This window comes from Seriola aureovittata, chromosome 11 (assembly GCF_021018895.1).
Source record: "Seriola aureovittata isolate HTS-2021-v1 ecotype China chromosome 11, ASM2101889v1, whole genome shotgun sequence".
Classification (NCBI taxonomy): Eukaryota; Metazoa; Chordata; class Actinopteri; order Carangiformes; family Carangidae; genus Seriola; species Seriola aureovittata.
The window spans coordinates 15,838,709-15,859,523 of NC_079374.1; the positions used below are offsets into that span (position 1 = coordinate 15,838,709).

At 39.8% G+C, this 20,815-nt stretch overlaps 5 protein-coding genes and 1 non-coding gene across 7 annotated transcripts; 4 read left to right on the plus strand and 2 right to left on the minus strand.

Annotated features, from left to right (window-relative positions):
- Positions 1 to 1,948: 1,948 nt before the first annotated feature.
- On the plus strand, positions 1,949 to 7,917 carry glb1l (galactosidase, beta 1-like). The gene is made up of 16 exons (XM_056389875.1): positions 1,949 to 2,330; positions 2,671 to 2,840; positions 2,944 to 3,094; positions 3,764 to 3,824; positions 3,908 to 4,002; positions 4,090 to 4,270; positions 4,356 to 4,414; positions 4,513 to 4,634; positions 5,293 to 5,333; positions 5,428 to 5,546; positions 5,651 to 5,725; positions 5,813 to 5,902; positions 6,025 to 6,138; positions 6,343 to 6,474; positions 7,042 to 7,263; positions 7,352 to 7,917. The coding sequence occupies exons 1-16, from the start codon at positions 2,265 to 2,267 to the stop codon at positions 7,547 to 7,549; spliced, it is 1,896 nt and encodes a 631-aa protein (XP_056245850.1). The 5' UTR covers positions 1,949 to 2,264; the 3' UTR covers positions 7,550 to 7,917.
- ankzf1 (ankyrin repeat and zinc finger peptidyl tRNA hydrolase 1) lies at positions 7,790 to 12,660 on the minus strand. Its single transcript, XM_056389874.1, has 16 exons — positions 12,608 to 12,660; positions 12,103 to 12,258; positions 11,900 to 12,018; positions 11,713 to 11,815; positions 11,411 to 11,622; positions 11,200 to 11,309; positions 10,899 to 11,052; positions 10,090 to 10,312; positions 9,904 to 10,002; positions 9,626 to 9,802; positions 9,370 to 9,501; positions 8,995 to 9,277; positions 8,788 to 8,899; positions 8,537 to 8,704; positions 8,372 to 8,442; positions 7,790 to 8,228 (listed from the first exon to the last, which is right to left on the minus strand). Exons 2-16 carry the CDS (start codon positions 12,224 to 12,226, stop codon positions 8,102 to 8,104), a joined length of 2,214 nt encoding a protein of 737 aa, XP_056245849.1. The 5' UTR covers positions 12,227 to 12,258; positions 12,608 to 12,660; the 3' UTR covers positions 7,790 to 8,101.
- Positions 12,661 to 13,256: 596 nt separating this feature from the next.
- LOC130177597 (GRB10-interacting GYF protein 2-like) lies at positions 13,257 to 14,952 on the minus strand. The gene is made up of 5 exons (XM_056389490.1): positions 14,769 to 14,952; positions 14,434 to 14,534; positions 13,724 to 13,861; positions 13,528 to 13,646; positions 13,257 to 13,441 (listed from the first exon to the last, which is right to left on the minus strand). Exons 1-5 carry the CDS (start codon positions 14,817 to 14,819, stop codon positions 13,380 to 13,382), a joined length of 471 nt encoding a protein of 156 aa, XP_056245465.1. The 5' UTR covers positions 14,820 to 14,952; the 3' UTR covers positions 13,257 to 13,379.
- Positions 14,951 to 15,023, plus strand: trnak-uuu (transfer RNA lysine (anticodon UUU)). Its single transcript has one exon. It is a non-coding gene; the product is annotated as a tRNA-Lys (tRNA).
- An 84-nt stretch (positions 15,024 to 15,107) lies between these two features.
- Positions 15,108 to 17,699, plus strand: LOC130177596 (hatching enzyme 1.2). Of its 2 annotated transcripts, none has more exons than XM_056389488.1 (9): positions 15,108 to 15,563; positions 15,672 to 15,714; positions 15,801 to 15,863; positions 15,957 to 16,112; positions 16,249 to 16,366; positions 16,585 to 16,820; positions 16,948 to 17,029; positions 17,110 to 17,234; positions 17,345 to 17,699. In XM_056389488.1, the coding sequence occupies exons 1-9, from the start codon at positions 15,504 to 15,506 to the stop codon at positions 17,362 to 17,364; spliced, it is 903 nt and encodes a 300-aa protein (XP_056245463.1). In that variant the 5' UTR covers positions 15,108 to 15,503; the 3' UTR covers positions 17,365 to 17,699. The 2 variants fall into 2 exon arrangements, with proteins under 2 accessions (XP_056245463.1, XP_056245464.1); XM_056389489.1 differs by having other exon boundaries at positions 16,585 to 16,763.
- An 832-nt stretch (positions 17,700 to 18,531) lies between these two features.
- Positions 18,532 to 20,200, plus strand: hce2l1 (high choriolytic enzyme 2-like 1). Its single transcript, XM_056389561.1, has 9 exons — positions 18,532 to 18,603; positions 18,695 to 18,746; positions 18,859 to 18,918; positions 19,009 to 19,161; positions 19,251 to 19,368; positions 19,484 to 19,662; positions 19,780 to 19,861; positions 19,965 to 20,089; positions 20,187 to 20,200. Exons 1-9 carry the CDS (start codon positions 18,532 to 18,534, stop codon positions 20,198 to 20,200), a joined length of 855 nt encoding a protein of 284 aa, XP_056245536.1.
- The last annotated feature ends 615 nt before the right edge of the window (positions 20,201 to 20,815 follow it).

Sequence of the window (20,815 nt, forward strand, 5' to 3'; positions counted from 1 at the left end):
CTGACAGTGGGCTAATGAGCCACAGAGCCCGGGCATTTGTCCTATCTACAGTCGAAATCAGTTGCCATTAGCAATTGTGAACAATCCCCCCAACACCACCGCCACTTCCAGTCCTCTTAAAATGGAGACTGATGAAGAAAGAGGCAGGGCAGGAAATGAAATTACTGTATAGACAATCATTACTACAGAGAGGGTGGAACTGAAAAAAAAAAAATAAAGGCATGTGAGTACTGTGTATTTGTTTGTGTGTGTGTGTGTGTGTGTGTGTGTGTGTGTGTGTGTGTGTGTGTGTGTGTGTGTGTGTGTGTGTGTGTGTGTGTGTGTGCGCGCGCTACCACATGGACACAATGAGAGACCAGTAGGCAGATGCAGGCATTATTAACCCAAATTGCCAGGATTAACAGCTTTGTCTAACAGAGATAAACTTTTGTTTCCATTATATTCTACAACATCGTCCACATCACTCCCACTCTCTGTAACCATAATGATGTGCAGGCGGGCAGTAAAAGAGTCCTGGGAGCAACGTGGATTTTCTTTGAGTCAACACACTTGAAAGCAAATCATTGCCTCCCTTATAGTGACAAGGCTCTCCCCTGCAATTACACGCAATTAACCAGACCCATAACATATATTCATGACTACTTGGGTCAATAATAGAGGGAGTAAAAATATTAGTGAAGAACTGTTCTCATCCAGACTTGAATAAATGCAATTAAAAAAAAAAAATCTATTATTGTATGTCATTGTCAGCTTTCTTACTGGATTTGTCCTTTTCTTTTTAGCTTATCAGTCATCTGTGAAGCACTTTGAACTGCACTAACCTGCATGAAAAGTGCTATACAAATAAAGTTTGATTGATTGATTGATTTTCTGAAACAGTTTGAGTACTTCAGAATCAGTGTGAATAAATTCTGAGCATATAGAGGTAAATCACACAACTTTAACTTTAAAATATGACATAACCATTTAAAAAAATAAAGCTTCCTTGTTGTATATAGATTAAAATTGGGTGGGTCCATGGTTTGAATTGATGATTTAATTTCTGAATATTCTAATGACAGTCTGACAGTTATTGTCTCATCTTACACAAGACATCCTGCACAGTTGGGTTCTCTTAAGGTATTGAAGTGCCATCTAGTGTCCTTTATAAGAATGTGAAGACACCACTCCCATCAAATTCTTACTAGAGGACTGTCTGCAAATGTCAAATTATTATTTCACCTCTGTCACAATCTGTCTGCAGTGTCTGCTGTGAGTGGCTGGTATTAAATGTCCACATTTATTGAAAAAAAAAAAAAAGATAATAATAATACATACATATATATATATCTTTGAATAAAACTGTGAGTTTTATTGCTAAAGGTTGACAAGTAATCATCATTCAAGCAACATGAAAAGATACATAGACACAGAGCTTTCCCCTGCGGCTGTAATACAGCAAACCATTCCTGAACTGGCTGCTTTGTTATCATGCCATGCCAAACACAATGGGAACTGTTCTCACCCTACATAATGCATGGTATGACAGCATGGTGTGAAAGCATTATATAATATGGTTGTATTCTATTTTCTTTACCCTGCAGTTATATGCCTTTATTTAATCTAAGTTTAAATGCGCATATTTTGAGGTTCTCTCTGTGTTGACATACATAAACAAACCTGCTTTGTGCACCTTTCTGGAGATTTGGTAGACTACTCTTTGTACTAACTTAAGTCATATTTTACTTTTTCTCATCAAGATGAAAGGTTCAATAGTGACATCTAGTGGTCAAACTCTACACACATTAAAAGTGTAAGTCAAATAATTTTTCAGCCTTTCAAAGTGGACTGAGAATATTTTTTCAGGCGACCCATTTTCTCCAGCAGTTATCTCTTTATTCTTCATATTCTTTAAGGCTTCAGATTTGTAATAATTAATCATGTGACCTGGCCATAAACAAAATCAGAAACAGCAGAGGGCTGAATTTGCTATTAGATGTGGGTTTTGAAATGAGTACAATTACCATGCAAAGCTCATGAAGATTATGGCACTCTTCATTCTGCCAGGAGTGGGTTGAGTTAAAACCGGCGGAGTTTAGGACCCGGCAGATGTCCAATGAGAATCACATGACAGCGATTTAGACCTTAGTGGTCTTTTTTTATGCTTCACCAGTGAACATACATTCAGGGGGGAAGACACCAAAACGGTACCAACAGGCATGAAGTCGTAATAATATAGAAGTAATGAATTACTTGTAGGTGGACTCGTTGCGAAGGCGGCGGACATGGCAGCTGCTGTCTTACTCTTCATTGCAGTGAACCTTGCCTGTTTGTCTGTCAGTGGAAACCTGGTAAGACAGAAACAAAAAGTTGACTCGTATAGTAGTAGAAAAGTCACGTGATCGCTCATAGGTCTGTGGTTCCTGAATGGTGTTCTGCCAGTTAAATAGGAACAATTCTCTATTTCTAATCTTGATTTTACAAATGGGAAATTCTGCTTGAACTGAAGTAGATGCTAATATTGTTTGACCTGCTGACAGAGGTATGACAAGACTCAGTCGTAACATCTGTCCAAACTGCTGCCAAATACTGCACTGTACATAATGGAGATGATGTATCACACAAGAAAGATAATGCAGAATTACCAGTTTTTAAATCCACTTTTAGCAGTCCCCATTCAATCTCTTGCAGGTCTCTGGGAAAAGATCTTTCTCCATAGACTACGAAAACAACTGTTTCCTCAAAGATGGGAAGCCTTTTCGGTACATTTCAGGCAGCATCCACTACTCCAGGATCCCACGGTACTACTGGAAGGACCGGCTCCTGAAGATGTACATGACTGGTCTCAATGCTATCCAAGTGTAAGCTGAACTCATACATACATTGTATATATGGGTGTTGTTAGTGGGGATGTTCTTCACCTTTCTGTAATGGTTTGACTACATTCACTCTGCCTCCACACAGATATGTGCCGTGGAACTTCCATGAACAGATACAGGAGGTCCACAACTTCGCAGGGGACAGAGATTTGGAGCATTTCTTGGATCTGGCCAATCAGATAGGTCTCCTGGTCATCCTGCGTCCAGGACCATACATCTGTGCAGAATGGGAAATGGTGTTAAACGTTGCTTTGTTTATGTCAATATATAAAGTCTGATTAGTTATTATGTTCATAACTAAGACATAGCAATTCAGACATGCTGTTTCTGACAGTTATTTTAAGAAATGTAGTTCAATACATCACAGCCTAATATAGAAGAAAGGATTTACTAAGAAATTATATAATATCTTAAACCATGTTGCAAAATTAAAAACAAAAACAAAACAAAAAATTTTACAAATACATTCTTTTTAAAAGTTGTACTAATCTTCTACATTCAAAGATTCAATTAAGAAAAACAAATATTTTTGCTTAAAGTGGAGATTGCTCTGTGGTTTTAAAACCAGAATAATCCTCATAAAATGTTTACAATTGTATTTAAAGTTTCTCAGTTGTAAAATATGTGCATTTACTCTACTTACAACATGTACAGTGCACTCAGTGTCAGTAAACCAGGAAACTGTTACTATTGTGGGATTTACATTTAAAGTGTATTTCATGTACTTGAAAATAGAAATGGGAGGGTCTAATTGGGCGTTCTAATTTAACATCTGTGCACACATCTGTGATCACAAACGTGATCTCCATCTGCTTCCTGTTAGTTCTTTCGCTGATGATGTGCATTTGCATCAAATGTACCACCTTCAGTAAATGTATTTCTCGTTGACACCTTCTTCTTCCCAGGGTGGACTACCAGCGTGGCTTCTTCATAAACCAAACATCATACTTCGCTCTGCTGACACAGGTATAACATGCACCTGTGTGTCTTTGTCTTTGTCTTTTTTTTTTTATTAATTCGCCACATTGATTTATTTTCTTCTGCTCCAGATTATTTGCAGGCAGTCAGCAACTGGCTTGCTGTTCTCCTCCCCAAAATGAAGCCATGGCTCTATATCAATGGGGGTAATATCATTAGTGTCCAGGTAGAGTACTGAGTGGGTGCCTATAAAATCTTTTTTATAGTTAGTATATTACTCTTGGTTTGAAATAATCAACTCCCTTTCCTTCAGGTGGAGAATGAATATGGCAGCTACTACGCTTGTGACTACAACTACATGCGTCACCTGCGGACTCTGTTCCGCTTCTTACTTGGCGAAGACACAATCCTTTTCACCACAGATGGGAACACAGACAAGGAAATGTCATGCGGGTCTCTAGAGGGACTATATGCCACCTTAGACTTTGGCACAGGTGTGTTGAGGAGATAGCATCATCTACTTATCTAAAGTTATTCATACAGAAATTCGCTATTTCTTCGATTTCCTCCCTCATTCAGACACCAACATAACTGAAGCCTTCAGCCGGCAGAGGCGGTTCGAACCTCGAGGCCCCCTGGTTAGTTACATGTCAATTCTTGAAATTATTTACATACAGTAATTGTTGACTCATTCAATTAAGTGTAGGATGGAAACTTGTTTTAAATGGCATTACAGGTGAACTCTGAGTTCTACACCGGCTGGTTGGACCACTGGGGAGATCAGCATGCCGAGGTTGATGTTCAGAAGGTCAGCAGAGTGCTAGGAGAAATGCTAACCATGGGGGCCAACGTCAACATGTATGTCTCCCCAAACTCTTAATCTTTCAAAGGTTTCCTCCGCTCTGTACAAATTTGGTTAAAGGCTACAGCTGCCGTTGCCCTGCCCTCTTGTTCTTATTGTCAACAAATCCTATGAAAAGACCAAAACGTACAGTATATAAGTCTTTCTTTAACTTTCCAGCTTCCCAGGTGCATTCATTCCTTCTGAAGATATGAATCTAAAACTAATCTAAAAGATAGGAGGAGAAAGTACATTAACTGGGGACTAGTTTATGCTGCGGATTAATACACTCAGCCATAAATACTCACCTGTAATGTCTCAAAATAAACTGCAATGCTCATGTTCATCATAATAAAATAACCAAAGCGCATCAATCACCAAGTGCAACAGTGTGGTGCATTAAAGGCTCTTTAATAGTTTTCACACAACATGGGAGGTCTATGGCAGAGAGGAATAAGCTACAACACGCTGTGGCAATTCTGTCCAGTGGGATCAATTTAATGCCGGTTGTGGTCTTTTAATCGTATTTGTTGACAATAAGAAAAATATCACCAGCTTCATCCTTTAAGATGCATCAGTCACCAACTTGAGCTCCCAAGAACTGAACGTCACTTGTCTGCTTGATGAACAGTAGATTTCCCTGAAACAATACAGTCTGCCCCTCTCTCTTCACAGGTACATGTTTGAGGGCGGCACCAACTTTGGCTACTGGAATGGTAAAGTTCTCAGAATCACTATCCGAGTGGTGGAGATGAAAGCTCAGCTTGTGGTGCAGTCATCTCTTTGTAACTCTGCACTTCTCTCTAAAAGGTGCTGATCATGACACGAGGTTCCGCTCAGTAGTGACTAGTTATGATTACGACGCCCCGCTGTCTGAGGCGGGAGACCCCACAGAGAAGCTGTTGGCCATCAGAGACGTCATTAAGCAGGTAGCACTGATTGAACTGCCACCCAGTCAGGTTGTTGTCCTGATTACGCTTGTACATACTGTATGTGAGATATGATTAATTCATTAATTGATGTTTTTCTACAGTTTAGAGATATTCCTTCGGGACCCATGCCACCAGCAACTCCCAAGTTTGCCTATGGCTTTGTGACCCTGAGAAAGGTAATACTGTATTATTAATACAAAAAGGGTTTAATAATGAGCAACAAGAGTCTGTGATTGATGATAATAATGTGAAATCTTTTACAGGTTGGTAACATGAGTGGTCTGTTGAACACCCTTTCGCCTCTGGGGCCAGTGAAATCTCAGTATCCTCTGACATTTGAAGAGATGAAACAGGTATGATGTCTCTGAAGTCAACAACAGGAGAGGGACTAGTGTTGTATTGGCAGTAAACCTCTTGAAACGTGGAGAACTTCTAGACCGTTGTGTCTGCAACCTGTCATGTTTATTGTGTTCAGTACTATGGATACATGCTGTATCGGACCACGCTCCCCCGGGACCTCTCAGAGCCCACGCCACTTATCTCTCCACTGAATGGGGTTCATGACCGTGCATATGTGTCCATCAATGGGGTAATCCTTTACAATAAACTTTTGTTGCCTAGCCAGTCAGATTTTCAGGTCATATATGGGGGAAAACATCACAGATTAAACTCTTGTTCACGTAATACCATGTGAATTTTCAAATTCTTATACTACTACAACTGCTATTCTCTACGTTATTTTGTATTTTTTTAATGTTCATACTCTTGATAAAGCATGTGTCTGTATGAACAGGTTTTTCAGGGCCTGTTGGAGAGAGACACAATGCTGGTGATGAACATCACTGGACAGCAGGGGGACACCGTGGACATCCTTGTTGAGAACATGGGTAGGGTTAACTTTGGCAGCAAGATCAATGACTACAAGGCAAGTCCAATCCCATAGAGAGTATGCACACACAGCTTCTTTAATGCTCATGTTTTGTTGAGATTGCCTTTACTTCCCCACTGACAGACCTCAATGCTATATGTGTAAAGATAACAATAACTACTATCTGTTTTTCCCTTTGTTCTGACTTTTGAAAACCTGATCACAAACTTAAAAAAGCATTGTTACTACACCAAATAATAAAAGTTTTTGTTTCATGTTAAATGGTTTATAGGATATACAACTGCATTGTTTTTGTTTGTCAAAAAATCATCCACAAAGATGTTATGAATGTTATCCTAGATATTATAACTGCATTAACAGAAATCCAGATAAAGAATTTCTCCAAATGGCAAACTCTTCATATCTGCACAAATAAAAAGATGCAGCCATATTTAATATGGAGCCAGTACCATGCATGCTAGACGTGATAGTAAATGCACACACATTCAATTTTACAGAAAAATGTATCAACTAACTAATTTCCAATTATTTATTAGTTACTGTGAGTAAAACCTACTTACACAGAGTCCAAAAGCTCGGTGGTAATCAGTATGTGTACTGCAGGGCCTCTTGAGCGATCTGATCCTGGGTAAAGACGTACTGACCGACTGGCAGATCTACCCTTTGGACATTGATGGAGCCATTACTGGTGGATGGCCTCATGCTGACAGTCAGAAGACCTTCCCTCACAAAGAACCTTCAGCTGGACCGACCTTCTACATGGGGACTTTACAGCCCAACGGTTTGGCATGGGACACCTTTCTCAAGCTGAATGATTGGACAAAGGTAATGTGGATTTTTTTTACCTTATTATTTCAGGGGTAAAATAACTGTACTCCTAACTGTTGTCTTGTTTTTTTTTTTTTTTTATCAGGGTCAGGTTTGGATTAATGGTGTGAATCTGGGGCGATACTGGCCAGCCAGGGGCCCTCAACAGACTCTTTTTATCCCAGGACCCTTGCTCAGCACCACCTTACCCAACAACATCACAGTGCTGGAGCTGGAGGGGGCACCAGCGCACTTGCGAGTTGTCTTTATGGACAGGCCTCAGCTCAATGTCACTGCAGAATAGTCTTAACAGAGTTTTGTATCACAACATTTTCTCAGCTCTCAGCTGCAGAAATACTATATTCCAAACGCTGTTTAAGCCAGCGTGTACAAGAAATCATTAGATGGTTTGACAGCAGCAAAGCTGAAGTACTCTCACCTGACGTGAGGAAATTGCTCAGAAGAACAATCACTTTAGATTTCAGTGTTTCACATGTAGTCATTTCTCAATCAGTCACAATCCAGTGTAAACTGACAGTCAAACAATGATCCAACAATGAGTTTTAATATTCACTGAGGCCTGTGACGCATAAACAGTAATATTTTAATGCATTTGCTTTTTTACTTTTCCCATTACTACAGGTGCTGTAAATAAATTATAAATATATTTAATTATGTTTTGATACAGTATATGCATCCAGTTGCCTAAGATCATCTGCCAAAATAAGATCATATATGAAATGTATGTCCAGAGTTGAAAATGACAGAGTTACTAGAATCTTAACGGGGGCTACACGAATTCACTTGTACTTTTCATGAGGTAGCTTCCTTCCAAGTAAAAATATCCACACGGGTGTTAGCTTTTGCCTGGAAGAGTATTTGCTTTCCGATGTGCTTGGACACAGCGAGGGGTGCAGAACGAATACTCCAGGTACTGAAATGGGATCTTCCCAAGCAGAGATTCCCCACACAACCAGCACCTCCTGGTGACAAAGACAAACCAACACAAAAACACGCACACTGAATTTCGGTAGAAATTTTTGAGTAACAAAACATTAACTGTATTGCTTAAAGTAAATTAGAATGTGACTAAGCAAAGGGAGAGGATGGCTCTCAGGGGTCTTACTTGACGTTAGAGAGGCTGACTCCTGTTGCAGCTACCTGTTCTGCTAACCTTTTCTCTGCTGCCAGAGCTCTCTATAAATCAACAAGCAAACAGTAAATATTTCCAAATAAAAAAGAAAAGAAAAAAAAGAATTGCATGTCAGTGATAAAATGCTCATTAACTCACCTTTTCACGATCAGTCAGAGATGCAAACCTCTTCTTTTCCTCGACCTCCAACTGTTGTTTCTTCTTCTCCTCCTTCTGCTCCTTTTCTCGTTGTTTCTTTAAAGCCTTTTGAGCCTTTTTCTTCTCTGTCTTTTTGGATTCAATCTCTGCCGTCAGTGGCCCAGGTACCTTGAGTTGCACAGGTGTAAACCGTAAGTGATCTGCTTCTATTTAATGGGACACGTGTTGGAAGTTAGACCGTCAACTCTTACCTGTGCCTTGTTGTAATCAAATTTGTCAGGATTCTCACCCATGTATTTGCGAAAGACATTCCTTGTGTCTTTGTCAGGGGCGACAATATATGGCGTCTGCCCTTTGTTATCCCTGTAAAGGAATTATGCAGAAATAATTGCAATGACTGAAAATGATCAAGCTGAAATTTTACTTTTATGAAAGTTGCCTATAGTCTTTTTTCACACCTGCAGGCTGGGTCTGCTCCTGCATCAAGGAGCAGCCTGACCACTGCCTTTTGTGCAGCTGCTGATGCAACATGCAGCAAAGTGAACGCTGATGAGTCTATGGGCTTGTTAAGGAGAGTCAGAGGACTCGGTGCATCAGAGGGGTTGCTCTCCACCTGCTCTCGACTCTCTGCCATTTCTCCAGGTAGCTCCAGGAGTCTAGTTAGAGTGTCCACATCCCCAACCTTGCAGGCTGTAAAGAGCATATCCCTCAGGCCATAGTCCCATGACCCCTTGACAGTTTCTGTGAAGACACACAAAGCTAAATATTGAGTCTTGAGAGTGAGAAAGAGGTGCAATATAACAAACAATAGAGACAAACAAGCCCATACTCACCGTCCAGTTGTTTCTTGGTCTGTGCTTTCCTCTTCCTCTTGTTCTTTGATTGTGTCACTTGAGCAGCATCTTCTGCTGCTGTAGCTTCCAGTACCTCCTCTTCTTGATTATCTGCTTCTGTGTTACTCAGTTCTGTCACATATCGATATAAAATGTCATAAACTTTGCAGAATGTTTGTGCGATAAATAAGCATTCCTTGGACTCCTATAATGTAGCTATAGGCACCTGTGTGATGGCACACTGGCCTGGACCTACCCTCATTTTGCATTTTGGTTTCCTCCTTCTTTCTCCTCTTTCTTCTCTTGTGCCTGGAGGGATATATTTCATACTCCCTGAGGTCCAGGGTTCCTAATGTCAGCTCCACCATCTCCAGCTGGATCTCTCCACCCTCTTCTTGATCTGAGTTATCATGGTTTTCTTCTGCTGATGCCACTGTAATACCACATTTCACAGTGCATTTACTTTGTGTTTTATCCACATAGAGTTCAATAGAGTTTAAATCAACAGTGTCCACTTAAACTTCTTAAACTTACCTTGCTCTTGATCACTGTTTTTTGATGCTACTGGCTTTACAGTTTTTTTCCATGCCTTCTTATATGGACTGAAGACTGCAGACATGTCTGTGTCTCTCCCTGCATTAAGACATTTTTGATTATACCCTGGCTGTATGACAATGAGCGGAAAAGATGTTATTACTCCAAGTATGTTATTAAGCTTACCATAAATGTGAATGGTGGAAAGCACCTCGTGCACCCTCTGTACCTCTCGAAACGTTGCCCTGCGTGTGGGAAAAGGAAGTGTACGGACCCTGGGATCTTTTTTGTCAAGGGGGGCTGCCCGACCACCAAAAAAGATGGTCTTGTTATAGCTAGGGGCTCGTACAAATATTGCAGAAGCCTCCTTCAAGTACTCAGCCCAGGTTACCAGAAGATCCTGAATGTCCTGCAAAAGGTTACAGAAGTGTTGTGTGTATTTGAAGAAAGACATGAAAAACTTACTGCAAAACCAAACACATTTAAAACATTTTACATAAATTACTTTGTCAATCTAGACTGGAATTTATTCAGAACACACTGTTTAATTAAAGTTTATAACAATAACATGAGCACTATGTGTTTAAAATGAAAAGAGTCGATGTCCATCTTTTGAAATTGTCTTCTGACAATGTGGAATTGCTCACTCAAGTTTTCCTTTTGAAATAAGAAACCCTTACACACCGACCCCAAATGTTTTTGTGATGAAGCAGCCCCTAGGCTCTGTGGCTGCACCAGCACATTCTCACAAAAGTAAAGAAAGTAAAGAGGAGGATGGCAGACAAAAACTTTATCTGGTACAAGAGAAAAATGAATGCAATTCAGCAGAAGGGCCTTCCCAGGGTTATGCGGATCATTCCTGGCCATGTTAATGAACATCAGCGTTCAACATATTTCCGCCTTTTTTTTTAGTATTCCATGAATAAAATACAACAATTCATGGCTACTACTGAAAGGGCAAAAAGATGGTGTAGTTAAATGGACTGTATTCTTGCCTTGACCAGTGCTGCCTCGTTGTGGCGCCTCAGAGCAGCTCCTGCAGACTTTGGTGTGTGACTGCGGTTCTGAGAGTCCCTGAGTCCTTGAGCAGTGCCTCGCTTCGCTCGCACTGTGTATCGGTGGAAGGTCTTGTGCTGAAGGACTTCTTTTCTATTAATACAAATACAGTGTGTTGGGCAGATGCTTACAAACAACAGAGCTGGCTATCCTATTACTCTTACGTTTCTAGCCATAATGTAATCAAAAGTGCTGATAACAAACAAGCAAAAGAGCAAATATGAAAAACTGTCCACTGACCCTTGGAATACAGCACCAGCAAAGTGGCCTCCACCTGTCATGAGAATGACCCACACAGTCTTCTTACTTAAGGCCCTTATGGAGGCTCCTGCATCCTGCTCATCATCTGACTGAAATATTACAGAAACAGAACGTGAAATTGGAATAAAAATGAAAGGTATGTTAACACACACATTACACAATGTACTGTACTGTACCTGCCGAGCCTCACCTTCCCCTGAAGAATACAGCGGTAGACTGACAGATACTGTCCTGATGAGTTCTGGAAAACCACTTTGCTGGAGAGCCGGCCAGTTATTAAACTGGTTTCACCTGAGCTCTCATTATCTGTGCCAGCGATGTTGCTGCTTGTTCCCCCACAATCACTATCTGAGTTTTCTTCCTCTGAATCGGACTCCGAGCCCGAGATACTTGACATGTCTCCTGTAAGGTGATAACTGAAAATCAATAAGCTGATACAGTTTTTTGACACTTAAACTCCATGCCAGATGTGTGGGACTCTGGTTTCCTCACCAGCTCCAGTCTTCTTCTCGAACTCCTCCACTGTGACTGGTGGCAATCCTGCAATTTTTTGTCTCAAGTTGAAGCGATGCCAGTCAAGCTTGTAATGCTCCATCTGAAATGTAAAGGAAAGTCATGAGCAGTCTTCGTCACATCAACAGATCTTTGCTAAATGAATAGAGCATTGTCTGATGGTCACCTGTTCCTCACGATTAATAAAGGGGCATCTGCAGGCTGAGCAGACCATCTTGTCTGACACCTCTTTAGCCAGGCTACACTCCCACGGTTTGTCATCCTCTGGGCATTCATCTTTCAACCCTGTGACCGGGTTACAAACAGACGGAAAATGAGAGGTACTGTCTTTATTACAGACATGAGCCTAAAGCTACAGTTCATACATACCGTGTGGGGCAGGTTCAGTGCTAACAGGCAGCTTCAGGACAGGGCTCACTTCTCTCAGCCCAACCAAAGCCTCATCATTATGGGACAAATCAAAGATGGAGCGGGAGCCACCACAGGTCGTCATTTTCACTGTGTTTTCTTTTACCTCATGACCCACTAGGACATGAGAAACAGAGAAACCTACTTTAAGGTTGGTGTTATCCAAAATAATACATTTCGTTCGGATACATCCACAATAATTAACTACACTAGTCTGTTGTTAATTCAAACTGCTCACGACAACATTACATGTCATGAGCTGGCAACAACGTACAGACCAATTTCACACTATTACAAAAGCGAGTGTTATCCTCCACGCTCCTCTGAACGACACGTGTAGTAATGACTAGCAGTGACTGTGTCCTTCATTAAAAGGCTGGACTGTCTTCTCTCTTCTCTAACAGGTCGTTAAGTGTATTACAGACAATATAAGTTACAATTAACTAACTTAAAAATAGCAACTTACCATAAAAATGTGTCAAAGGCTCCGTTAACGTTGTTACCGTCTGCTTCCTCCTGTCGTACTACGGAAGCCCCAAAGTGTCAAAAAATGTCCCAGCGAGGCGTTCACAGACCAAAGGTTGAAAAACCAGCCTTGTACAGCATTGTATTTTAATCAAACGTTTCATTAGTTTTACTGGTTCTTTGTGGGATTACATATAATAACATATAATATATTTGTTATTATACGTCACTAGGGAATACTGCACATTTCACAATAAAGCTTTAGCCTATGGGTTTGATAACTCGGTAGTATGGCGCAACACGTCACAGTATTGACTGGATAATTAATAACTAACACTTAAAAAAAAAAAATTCTATGTATAATAGAGAAACAATGTACGTTTTCTTAGACTTCAATCAGTTGACCCAATAAGCTAAACATAATTTATCTACAATTTCTACAGTTTTCTACAAATGTATATTTATAATTATATTCACAGTGGATGTATATACACAAGTGAAAGCCTGTATGGTTTTATTGCTCAACCTAAAATAGTAAAATTATATTGGGTGTGTCTGGAATGAATGGGGAGTTTTCCTGATACATCACTCACCAAATATTTGGCACCTAAGCTATTGGCTAATAAAGTACAAGTACTTCTGGGACAATATCAAGTCAAAATTTTATTAGGTTCAACAAAGTATAAATATAAAATCAATTACAAATATTGAATTCAACAAAAAATGTAAACAAATGTACCTGTAATTTACAAATCAATCTTTAAATGTTTGATTCACTTGGGTTTGCTTTGATTTTGCTTTGACTTTCTGGTTGGTGGGTGGATCAAAGCCTCTGCTGTTGGCAAAGAAAGACATGGCTTATTACTACCTTTATCAATTACAAGTTTATCAGGTTGCAGACATCCTCCATACTCCTCTTACCAGCCATATTACGAGCCTTGGCCTCCGCCAGACGTTGTTTTGTGTCCAGAATTTCAGCAGTGAGGCTTCTTGCCCTGTTTTTGAAACATTCACTCCTGTCCTCTTCATTCTTTTGGTTTCTGAAACATAATGAATGTTCACTGCAGATTTGGACATTTATTTCGTCTTTCTCTGTGCACACAGCACAGTACAATACCTGTCTTCAGAGTCTTGACCATGCAGTTGTTCAGAAAGACGCCTTTCTTCTTGCAGCATATGACCCAGTTGCTGTAAAACATCAACAACTCTGCTGTTCTTCTTCATCAACTCCATCCTTCGCTCAGCCTCCCTGGTGCTGCAAGTGAGAGCTCAGATCAGATCAACTTTATTGTCATGTGAATGAAAAATTAACAGAAAGTTCACACCATCACAAAAACCAGAAAAAAAAGGGCACAACAGAGCTAAACAACAAAGTGAGAGCAGCTTGTATATGACACCATCTTGCACTTTGAGGATATTTCTTCAATCCTGAAGAGTTCCTGAAAAGAACAGAACTCATTTGACTTTGACCAACAGCACAAATGTCAATACGCATCATATCTCACTGTTACTATGAGCATATTTTTGATTTTGCAGAATTAATTGTTTGGCCAAACTTCACTCGGGTTGATCATGTAAAAAGAATGTGATTTCGGATCCATTTCCTCCAAGGGAAAAAGTCCAATTTGAAAGGCAGCTGTGTCTTTCCATTTGAAATTGCTACCTTGCTTGTAAGCCTGGGGCGGCCCGCAGCGGCCCGGGTTCGAGTCCAGCCTGTGGCCCTTTGATTTAGAAATCACGCATGGTCCGAACCAAGCAGAACCTTTACTACCTATAACCACCAAGTTGTATTTAACTCAAGTTCCGTAAAGTAAGTAACATTGGTACCACTGAGTTTTTTCTTCCTCGACATGCAGCCTCTGCTGTCGGACCTCTTCCAGTTTGAGACTGTTTTCCTGGATAGCACGCTGCAGCTCCTTGACCCGCTCCTGCAACGTAAAGAAAGGATTTACAGCGTTGACACTACTTAATTTAGTTTGCTATGAAAGTGTTTAGACTCGCTCAATTGTTGGTGAGCTATCAGAGCAGTTTCTTTAGTTATTTTCCTTGACGATAATTTGTATCTTTTGTCTGAACTTACTTAGCTGTAGCCACCGACATCAAGCCTGGCAAATTTAGCCAGCTAGCTAGTTACAAGTCGGTTAACGTTAACATCAACCTACCGTAACATCATGTTGTGTTAGAAATGAACGAATGTCAGAAAAACCGGTCATTGTATCTTGTTTTCCTAAAATGCCTTTGTAGAATTTGTCGACCTGTCTCTTTGAGAGTGAAATCTGAATTGGATTGAGTATGACTTCGGTTTCCGTTATTTATAGTGAGCGTTTCCGGTCTGTTTGCCAGAGCCCGGATAGCTCAGTCGGTAGAGCATCAGACTTTTAATCTGAGGGTCCAGGGTTCAAGTCCCTGTTCGGGCGATGATGTTTTCCTCTTTTTCACAACACACTGACAATAAGAATATGATGTTCACTCATGACGTTTTGCGACGTAGCATCTGATATTCGAAGCTTAACGCTGCGTGTCAAATGCTGGTAAGCGTAGCTCCAGCAAAAAACAAAACAGTACTCCTGGTAGCCTACATGTATGATACACCCAAAGCCTAAAATTGCCAGAAATCTGTGCCAAACATTAAAGCATTTAATTTAAAACTGGGCATCGAAGTGAAGCTGTTATTATACACAGTGAGACCTCACATTATCTTACTGTTGAAGTTGTTGTTTATGAAAGAATCTAACTAATTTGGGCATTAAACTCACTCACAAACAAATAACAGTAACCCTGTAATTTACCTGTGATAATCATGGGTATTATCTCAGGACAGCGACTGGGAACACCTATAAAGGTAGGTGTTAGTGCAAGTAAAATGGCAACACTGAAGAAAATTCTGACCAGCAAAGATGGACCGGATTATCCTCTTGTGCATGGTTTCCACCTGTCTCTCAGCCGTACATTCTCAGGTAAATATGCAAAGGATTGGAGTGGGACTGTGATTTTTAACAACTTCAGCAAAAGCTTGCAACAGAACTGTAAACAACTTTGTCTTTTTTTTTTTTTTTTTTTTACAGAAATTTTTTTTCAGCCCAAAATGGGGACCCATTGGCTATAAAGGTAAATGAAATTTTAATTTGATCAAATGTTAATCTAAATGTGACTAGTAAAAGCGCGCAATGAATAATAACCCTTCTTTTTTTAAGAGCATGAAGAGCACGGCGATGGGACAGCAATGGATGAAATCATTAAAGCTAATGAGATCCAAGGTAAGTTGCAAACAATTTACTTGAATTCTTTTGCAGTTTACACATCATACTGTAAATGAGCTCATGTCTAGAATGATTGAATTTCTGTCTCAGCTTCCCGAATCATCGACGGCATTACCAGTCTCAGAGAGGGAGACATTGCTGTTTCTGCCGGAAGGCGCTCCAAAGTCTGCTTTGCACGGAGCTGCCTCTGGTCTAAGTCAGTGGATGGACATGTCTACATTGCATACAGGCTCTCAACTGAATACTGTATGTTTTGTAGTTTTCTAAATGTACATAATTGCAATATGTTATAGTATAATAATTTCTAACATTCACCAACATTGTTTTCAGTGATTGTTTAAATTGTTTCTGTCCTTTCCATTATGTTTAAACCCATGAACAGCTGAGATGGAGACAAAGCTGATAAAGAAAGGGATGGAGAACATAGAGAAAGGTACCTGTGTGCGGTTTGTTCCTCGGACTCACCAGCGTGACTTCATCGACATCCAGCAAAAGTCTGGGTGAGAACCTTTGCCTGGAAAGTTTGATTCCATAATATGTCAGTCTTTTCTCTAAAAATGTTATGTGTTTGGCAAAATGTTTTTTCTGTGTGTAAGAGATGTGAAATTCAGAGTTGAGTAGCAGCTGTTATTATAAATATGAGTTACTCAAGGAAGTGTTCTTCTTTGAGTTTTTCTAATCATATGCTATGTGTCTGGGTGTATGTGTGTTAATTCAGGTGTTGGTCCTACCTTGGTTCGCGTGGTGGAAGACAGACCGTATCTCTCCAGAGCCCTAACTGCCTCCAAGTTGGAGTGATTTCCCATGAATTCATGCATGCCCTGGGCTTTGTGCACGAGCAGTCTCGCTTTGACCGGGACAACTATGTCACCATCATGTGGCCAAACATTTGGAGGGGTAATTTCAAAGGGGCGGGAAGGGGGGTGGCATTGGGCAATGAGATCTTCAAAAATGGTAAATTAAAGAATATTAATAATCAACTGTATCAGTTTTCAAAACAAAGATGCTTTGTATACAACGACAACAATCTGTACGAGTGCTCGGTTATTAAGTTTAAGAACTATTTTTCAATTTCCAACAGATCGTTTGAGAAATTTTGAGAAATTCAAGACTGACCATTTGGACCTTCCATATGATTATGGCTCAATAATGCACTTTGGGATGTAAGTATATAACTTTAATTTAGACCACTGACTAATCTTGCGGTGTAATTCCTATATTGTAATGTAATATATATGTTTAGGTATGCCTACTCTCAGGATGGGGAGCCAACCATCCTTCCTAAGAACAGCAAGAACATAAAGCTGGGCCAAACATCGACTCTCAGCCACATTGACAAGCTGAAAATCAACAAACTCTATAAATGCGGTTGGTAGCAAACATCCTGAGTTAATTTCCTGTAATTATTTCAGGACCAGTAACTGTAATGCAATATAGAGATTGTCAAATGTTTAATTCCTTTCTGTCTCTCTCCACAGGTGACAAGGATGATTACTAACCAAACTGCATTGAGCCGAAACAGTCGTGTACTGGAAGCTAATATAATAAATTGATATTAAATCATTGAAGAAATATCAATAAAGATTGATTAAAGCTTTCTATCAGCATTTCCTCTGTGTGCATGCGATTGTGTGAGTTTAAACAAGACGTGTTGGTTCCATTTAGAAGGCTGAGAAAGTTAAAGTAAAGTGGTGCGTGAGAACAAAAGAAGCAGAGCACTAGCATTCATCAGAGCTTTGTTTGAAGTGGTCATCCGAGCGTCACTACCCTGTACAACATAAGTCATTTCATAAATCAGTCAGAAATTACTTGAATGTGAAGGAAATGTGTTCCTGCTTGCATGCATGCTTGAATATTTTACACTACAGTAAAATAAAGTATTTGAAGAATGAAAACATGGGTCATGTGATCACATTAAACAAGAGGGGAAAAAAGGGGAAATAGTCTGTTTTCACCGGATGAAGAAACCATTTATCTAGATTAATGAAGAACAAGTTTGTGATATGACAGTGCATTTAAGGATCCATAATTAAAATCATACACCCCTGACTCAGATACAGAAATTTTATAGTATTTATATTCAGTAACCATGAGGGCGAGATTTAATCAACTGCTACCACATTAAATTCTTCCCTGAGTCATTGCCCTTCAAATTGGCCCTTTGATAAAAATAGAAACAGCGTTGGGAGAGGGGGAAGGTTTTGTTTTTATATATTTACCTAAATGACAAAATGATTGCTGTCAAGACAGTTATCAACCGAGTTTATCACAAAATCACCTGTTACCAGTTTAGTCAGACACAAATTGCTGGTCTGTTGGACTGGGTGGACAGTTATTCTCCTGATGACAACTGCTGAGTTGTAACAGCAAAACACCTTTAAGTGTTTCATTTCAGAAAGTGCTGAATCTTAACATGTGTTAAGTACAGGGCACAAGTGAAGGTCAGCAATGGGACCACCTTTTACGGCTCAGCAGTGGACTTGAGTAAATTACACAGACCTGGTTGATGAGGGGTCTTAATCATGCTTCATCATAGATCATGTGCCCAATCAGTACAGAGCATAGGAGGAGAAGTGGGTATATAGATTCAGTGGAGGTGAGGAGTTCATTTAGCTCTCGCACTGGACCGCAGACTGAAACTTGTATACCAATCTAAAACACAACAATGTATTCTGCCAGGATCCTTCTGGCTATCTTCCTTGGCCTGTTGACCCAAGCGTACACTCTACCTGTTAAGGTCAGTACCAGGAGAAAATATTTTGGATGAGACCCCCTTTTAGTTTTGTCGTGCTTTGCAGCCAAATTAACATTTAACCTTTGTATTGCAGAATTCTACAGGAGTCCATGAGGGGAAAGTGAGGTTAAAAAGGAAATACTCAGGTGGGATCTTGGAAAAAAGCTACTTTTACATCATGCATGTGAATAATACTGCACGTTAATGATCATAGAAACTGGAGGAAGATCACTAAAACTTTATTTTTTGTTTCATTAGATGAAATTACAGACCGTGATCAAATGAATGTAATGGATCAAATCCTGGAGGTCAATAGCAGTAAGTAAGCTGTGAATTATATACAATTATATTGATTAAACTTTTTCAGTATATCTTGGACTCAACAAAATGTTTTGTTTTTTTCATAAGGGTTGCGAGCCCCTCGAGGACTGACACTCAGAGAGGGAGATATTGCCAGTTCATACGTGCGGAGTGCGATAACCTGCCCTGGCAATGCCTGTCTCTGGCCTAAATCAGTTGATGGATTCGTTTATGTCCCATACATCCTCTCCCCACTATATGGTATGAATCGGCATATTTAAAGAGGTGATACAAAGGCATTTTAAGTTTGAATCTTTCTGAAAATTATGCTTGTTTTTTTTAAATGGCAGACGACATGGACAGAATCACCATAGAGACTGGGATGCAAGACATTTCCTCTGGATCATGCATTAAATTTGTTCCACGCACTCATGAGGACAGTTTCCTTGATATTCAACCGAGATATGGGTGAGTGTGACTGCAACAAATGGTTTTTAGATGTAGTACCTGTTTTGATATTTGCATATAATTCTTGTGTGGTAGTTTTGCATTGTATTGACACGTTATTCTTCTGTGCCCCAAGCTGCTGGTCGTTTCTGGGGCAGACTGGGGGAAGCCAGACCTTGTCACTGCAGTCTCCTGGATGCATGTGGTCAGGAGTGGCCGCCCATGAGTTCATGCACGCTCTTGGCTTTGTACACGAGCAGTCACGCTCAGACCGAGACCACTATGTTACAATTGTATGGAAAAACATCATGCCAGGTTGGAATGAGTTATCACCTTCCAACATTATGTTACTGCCTTCAGAAAGCCTTTTTTTTACTACCCCTTTTTTCACCAAAACAGTTTAATGTCCCTTTATTTTTTGTGTTTTGACAGACCACATTCATAACTTCAGGAAACAGGTAACAAACAATCTCAACAGCCCATATGACTACACCTCTGTCATGCATTATGGAAGGTGAGCTCCTCTTTGAGGCCAGGCAAGATAATTGTATTTTTTCATTTTTTTTCATCTTTTGCTGGGGCATCACTTCAATATATTTTATGTATCTTTGATGTAGATATGCCTTCTCTGAAGATGGTGGACCGACAATAATCCCCAAACCAGATCCTTACATTCCCATTGGCCAGCGAGATGGACCCAGTGCTCTAGATCTTCATAAAATAAATGTCCTATATAACTGTGGTAGGTGAACTTACACATTTACTGGCTTGTTGAAAATATAGTTTCTTCCATTAAAAATGATTGATTGATTTTCTTTTTCTCTATACCCCCTTTATAGGTGCCAATGAGTAACTGGATCCAGAGCATTACGTTCTGTTATTCTGTCATATTCTGTTAAATCTGCTCTTAGGTCATGTCAGATGGGTAATTATAAGTGCTGGTCTTTGGCAGATAATGTGGAAAAATTGATTTTTAGCAAGTTTATTTTCCCATATTAATATTTTGAATTATTATCACAAATTCTAGTCTAATTTAGTAATCGGCCATAAAACTGTCTTAGGCAGAAATTAAGGGACCAGTGAAAGTTGCATTTCTCTAATATAATAAAAATCAGCACTGTGATAGCGTAATGCCAGACTGAAACTGACTAGTTTTTTTCGTGCCTGCTGCTGCCAATTAAATCACTGCATCCAATCTCTGAATGAGATTGTTCCATTTTCTGCTTCCTTCTCAGCATCTGCTCACTTTAAATAAAGAAAATGCAAAACAGTAAGAGTTATGGCCTGTTTTACACACTATTTGATTATGTCTTGGAGACAAGTGAGGTCTTGCATTGTGTTATACAGTATTATACAGTATTACTAATAAATTCTGTCTAATCAGATAGTTTTCTGTTTGGTCCTGTCCATGTAGAATGATTTTCTACACAGGTTTAATTTAAGCAAAAAAAGGAGAAAAGGTTATTTT

Excerpts from the sequence above, each read along its gene's own strand:
- LOC130177597 (XM_056389490.1), bottom strand. The coding sequence starts at position 14,819 with ATGACCGGTTTTTCTGACATTCGTTCATTTCTAACACAACATGATGTT. Across the intron at positions 13,862-14,433 it reads GAGGAAGAAAAAACTCAGTG|CACCAGGGAGGCTGAGCGAA; the intron begins GTACCAATGTTA and ends TCTCACTTGCAG. Across the intron at positions 13,647-13,723 it reads GGTCAAGACTCTGAAGACAG|AAACCAAAAGAATGAAGAGG; the intron begins GTATTGTACTGT and ends ATTATGTTTCAG.
- LOC130177596 (XM_056389488.1), top strand. The coding sequence starts at position 15,504 with ATGGACCGGATTATCCTCTTGTGCATGGTTTCCACCTGTCTCTCAGCC. Across the intron at positions 15,864-15,956 it reads TAAAGCTAATGAGATCCAAG|CTTCCCGAATCATCGACGGC; the intron begins GTAAGTTGCAAA and ends TTTCTGTCTCAG. Across the intron at positions 16,113-16,248 it reads CAGGCTCTCAACTGAATACT|CTGAGATGGAGACAAAGCTG; the intron begins GTATGTTTTGTA and ends ACCCATGAACAG.
- ankzf1 (XM_056389874.1), bottom strand. The coding sequence starts at position 12,226 with ATGACGACCTGTGGTGGCTCCCGCTCCATCTTTGATTTGTCCCATAAT. Across the intron at positions 10,313-10,898 it reads ACGAGGCAGCACTGGTCAAG|GACATTCAGGATCTTCTGGT; the intron begins GCAAGAATACAG and ends AACCTTTTGCAG. Across the intron at positions 8,705-8,787 it reads TTGATTACAACAAGGCACAG|GTACCTGGGCCACTGACGGC; the intron begins GTAAGAGTTGAC and ends GTGCAACTCAAG.
- hce2l1 (XM_056389561.1), top strand. The coding sequence starts at position 18,532 with ATGTATTCTGCCAGGATCCTTCTGGCTATCTTCCTTGGCCTGTTGACC. Across the intron at positions 19,162-19,250 it reads CATCCTCTCCCCACTATATG|ACGACATGGACAGAATCACC; the intron begins GTATGAATCGGC and ends TTTAAATGGCAG. Across the intron at positions 19,369-19,483 it reads GATATTCAACCGAGATATGG|CTGCTGGTCGTTTCTGGGGC; the intron begins GTGAGTGTGACT and ends CTGTGCCCCAAG.
- glb1l (XM_056389875.1), top strand. The coding sequence starts at position 2,265 with ATGGCAGCTGCTGTCTTACTCTTCATTGCAGTGAACCTTGCCTGTTTG. Across the intron at positions 3,095-3,763 it reads TCTGTGCAGAATGGGAAATG|GGTGGACTACCAGCGTGGCT; the intron begins GTGTTAAACGTT and ends TCTTCTTCCCAG. Across the intron at positions 4,415-4,512 it reads TCGAACCTCGAGGCCCCCTG|GTGAACTCTGAGTTCTACAC; the intron begins GTTAGTTACATG and ends ATGGCATTACAG.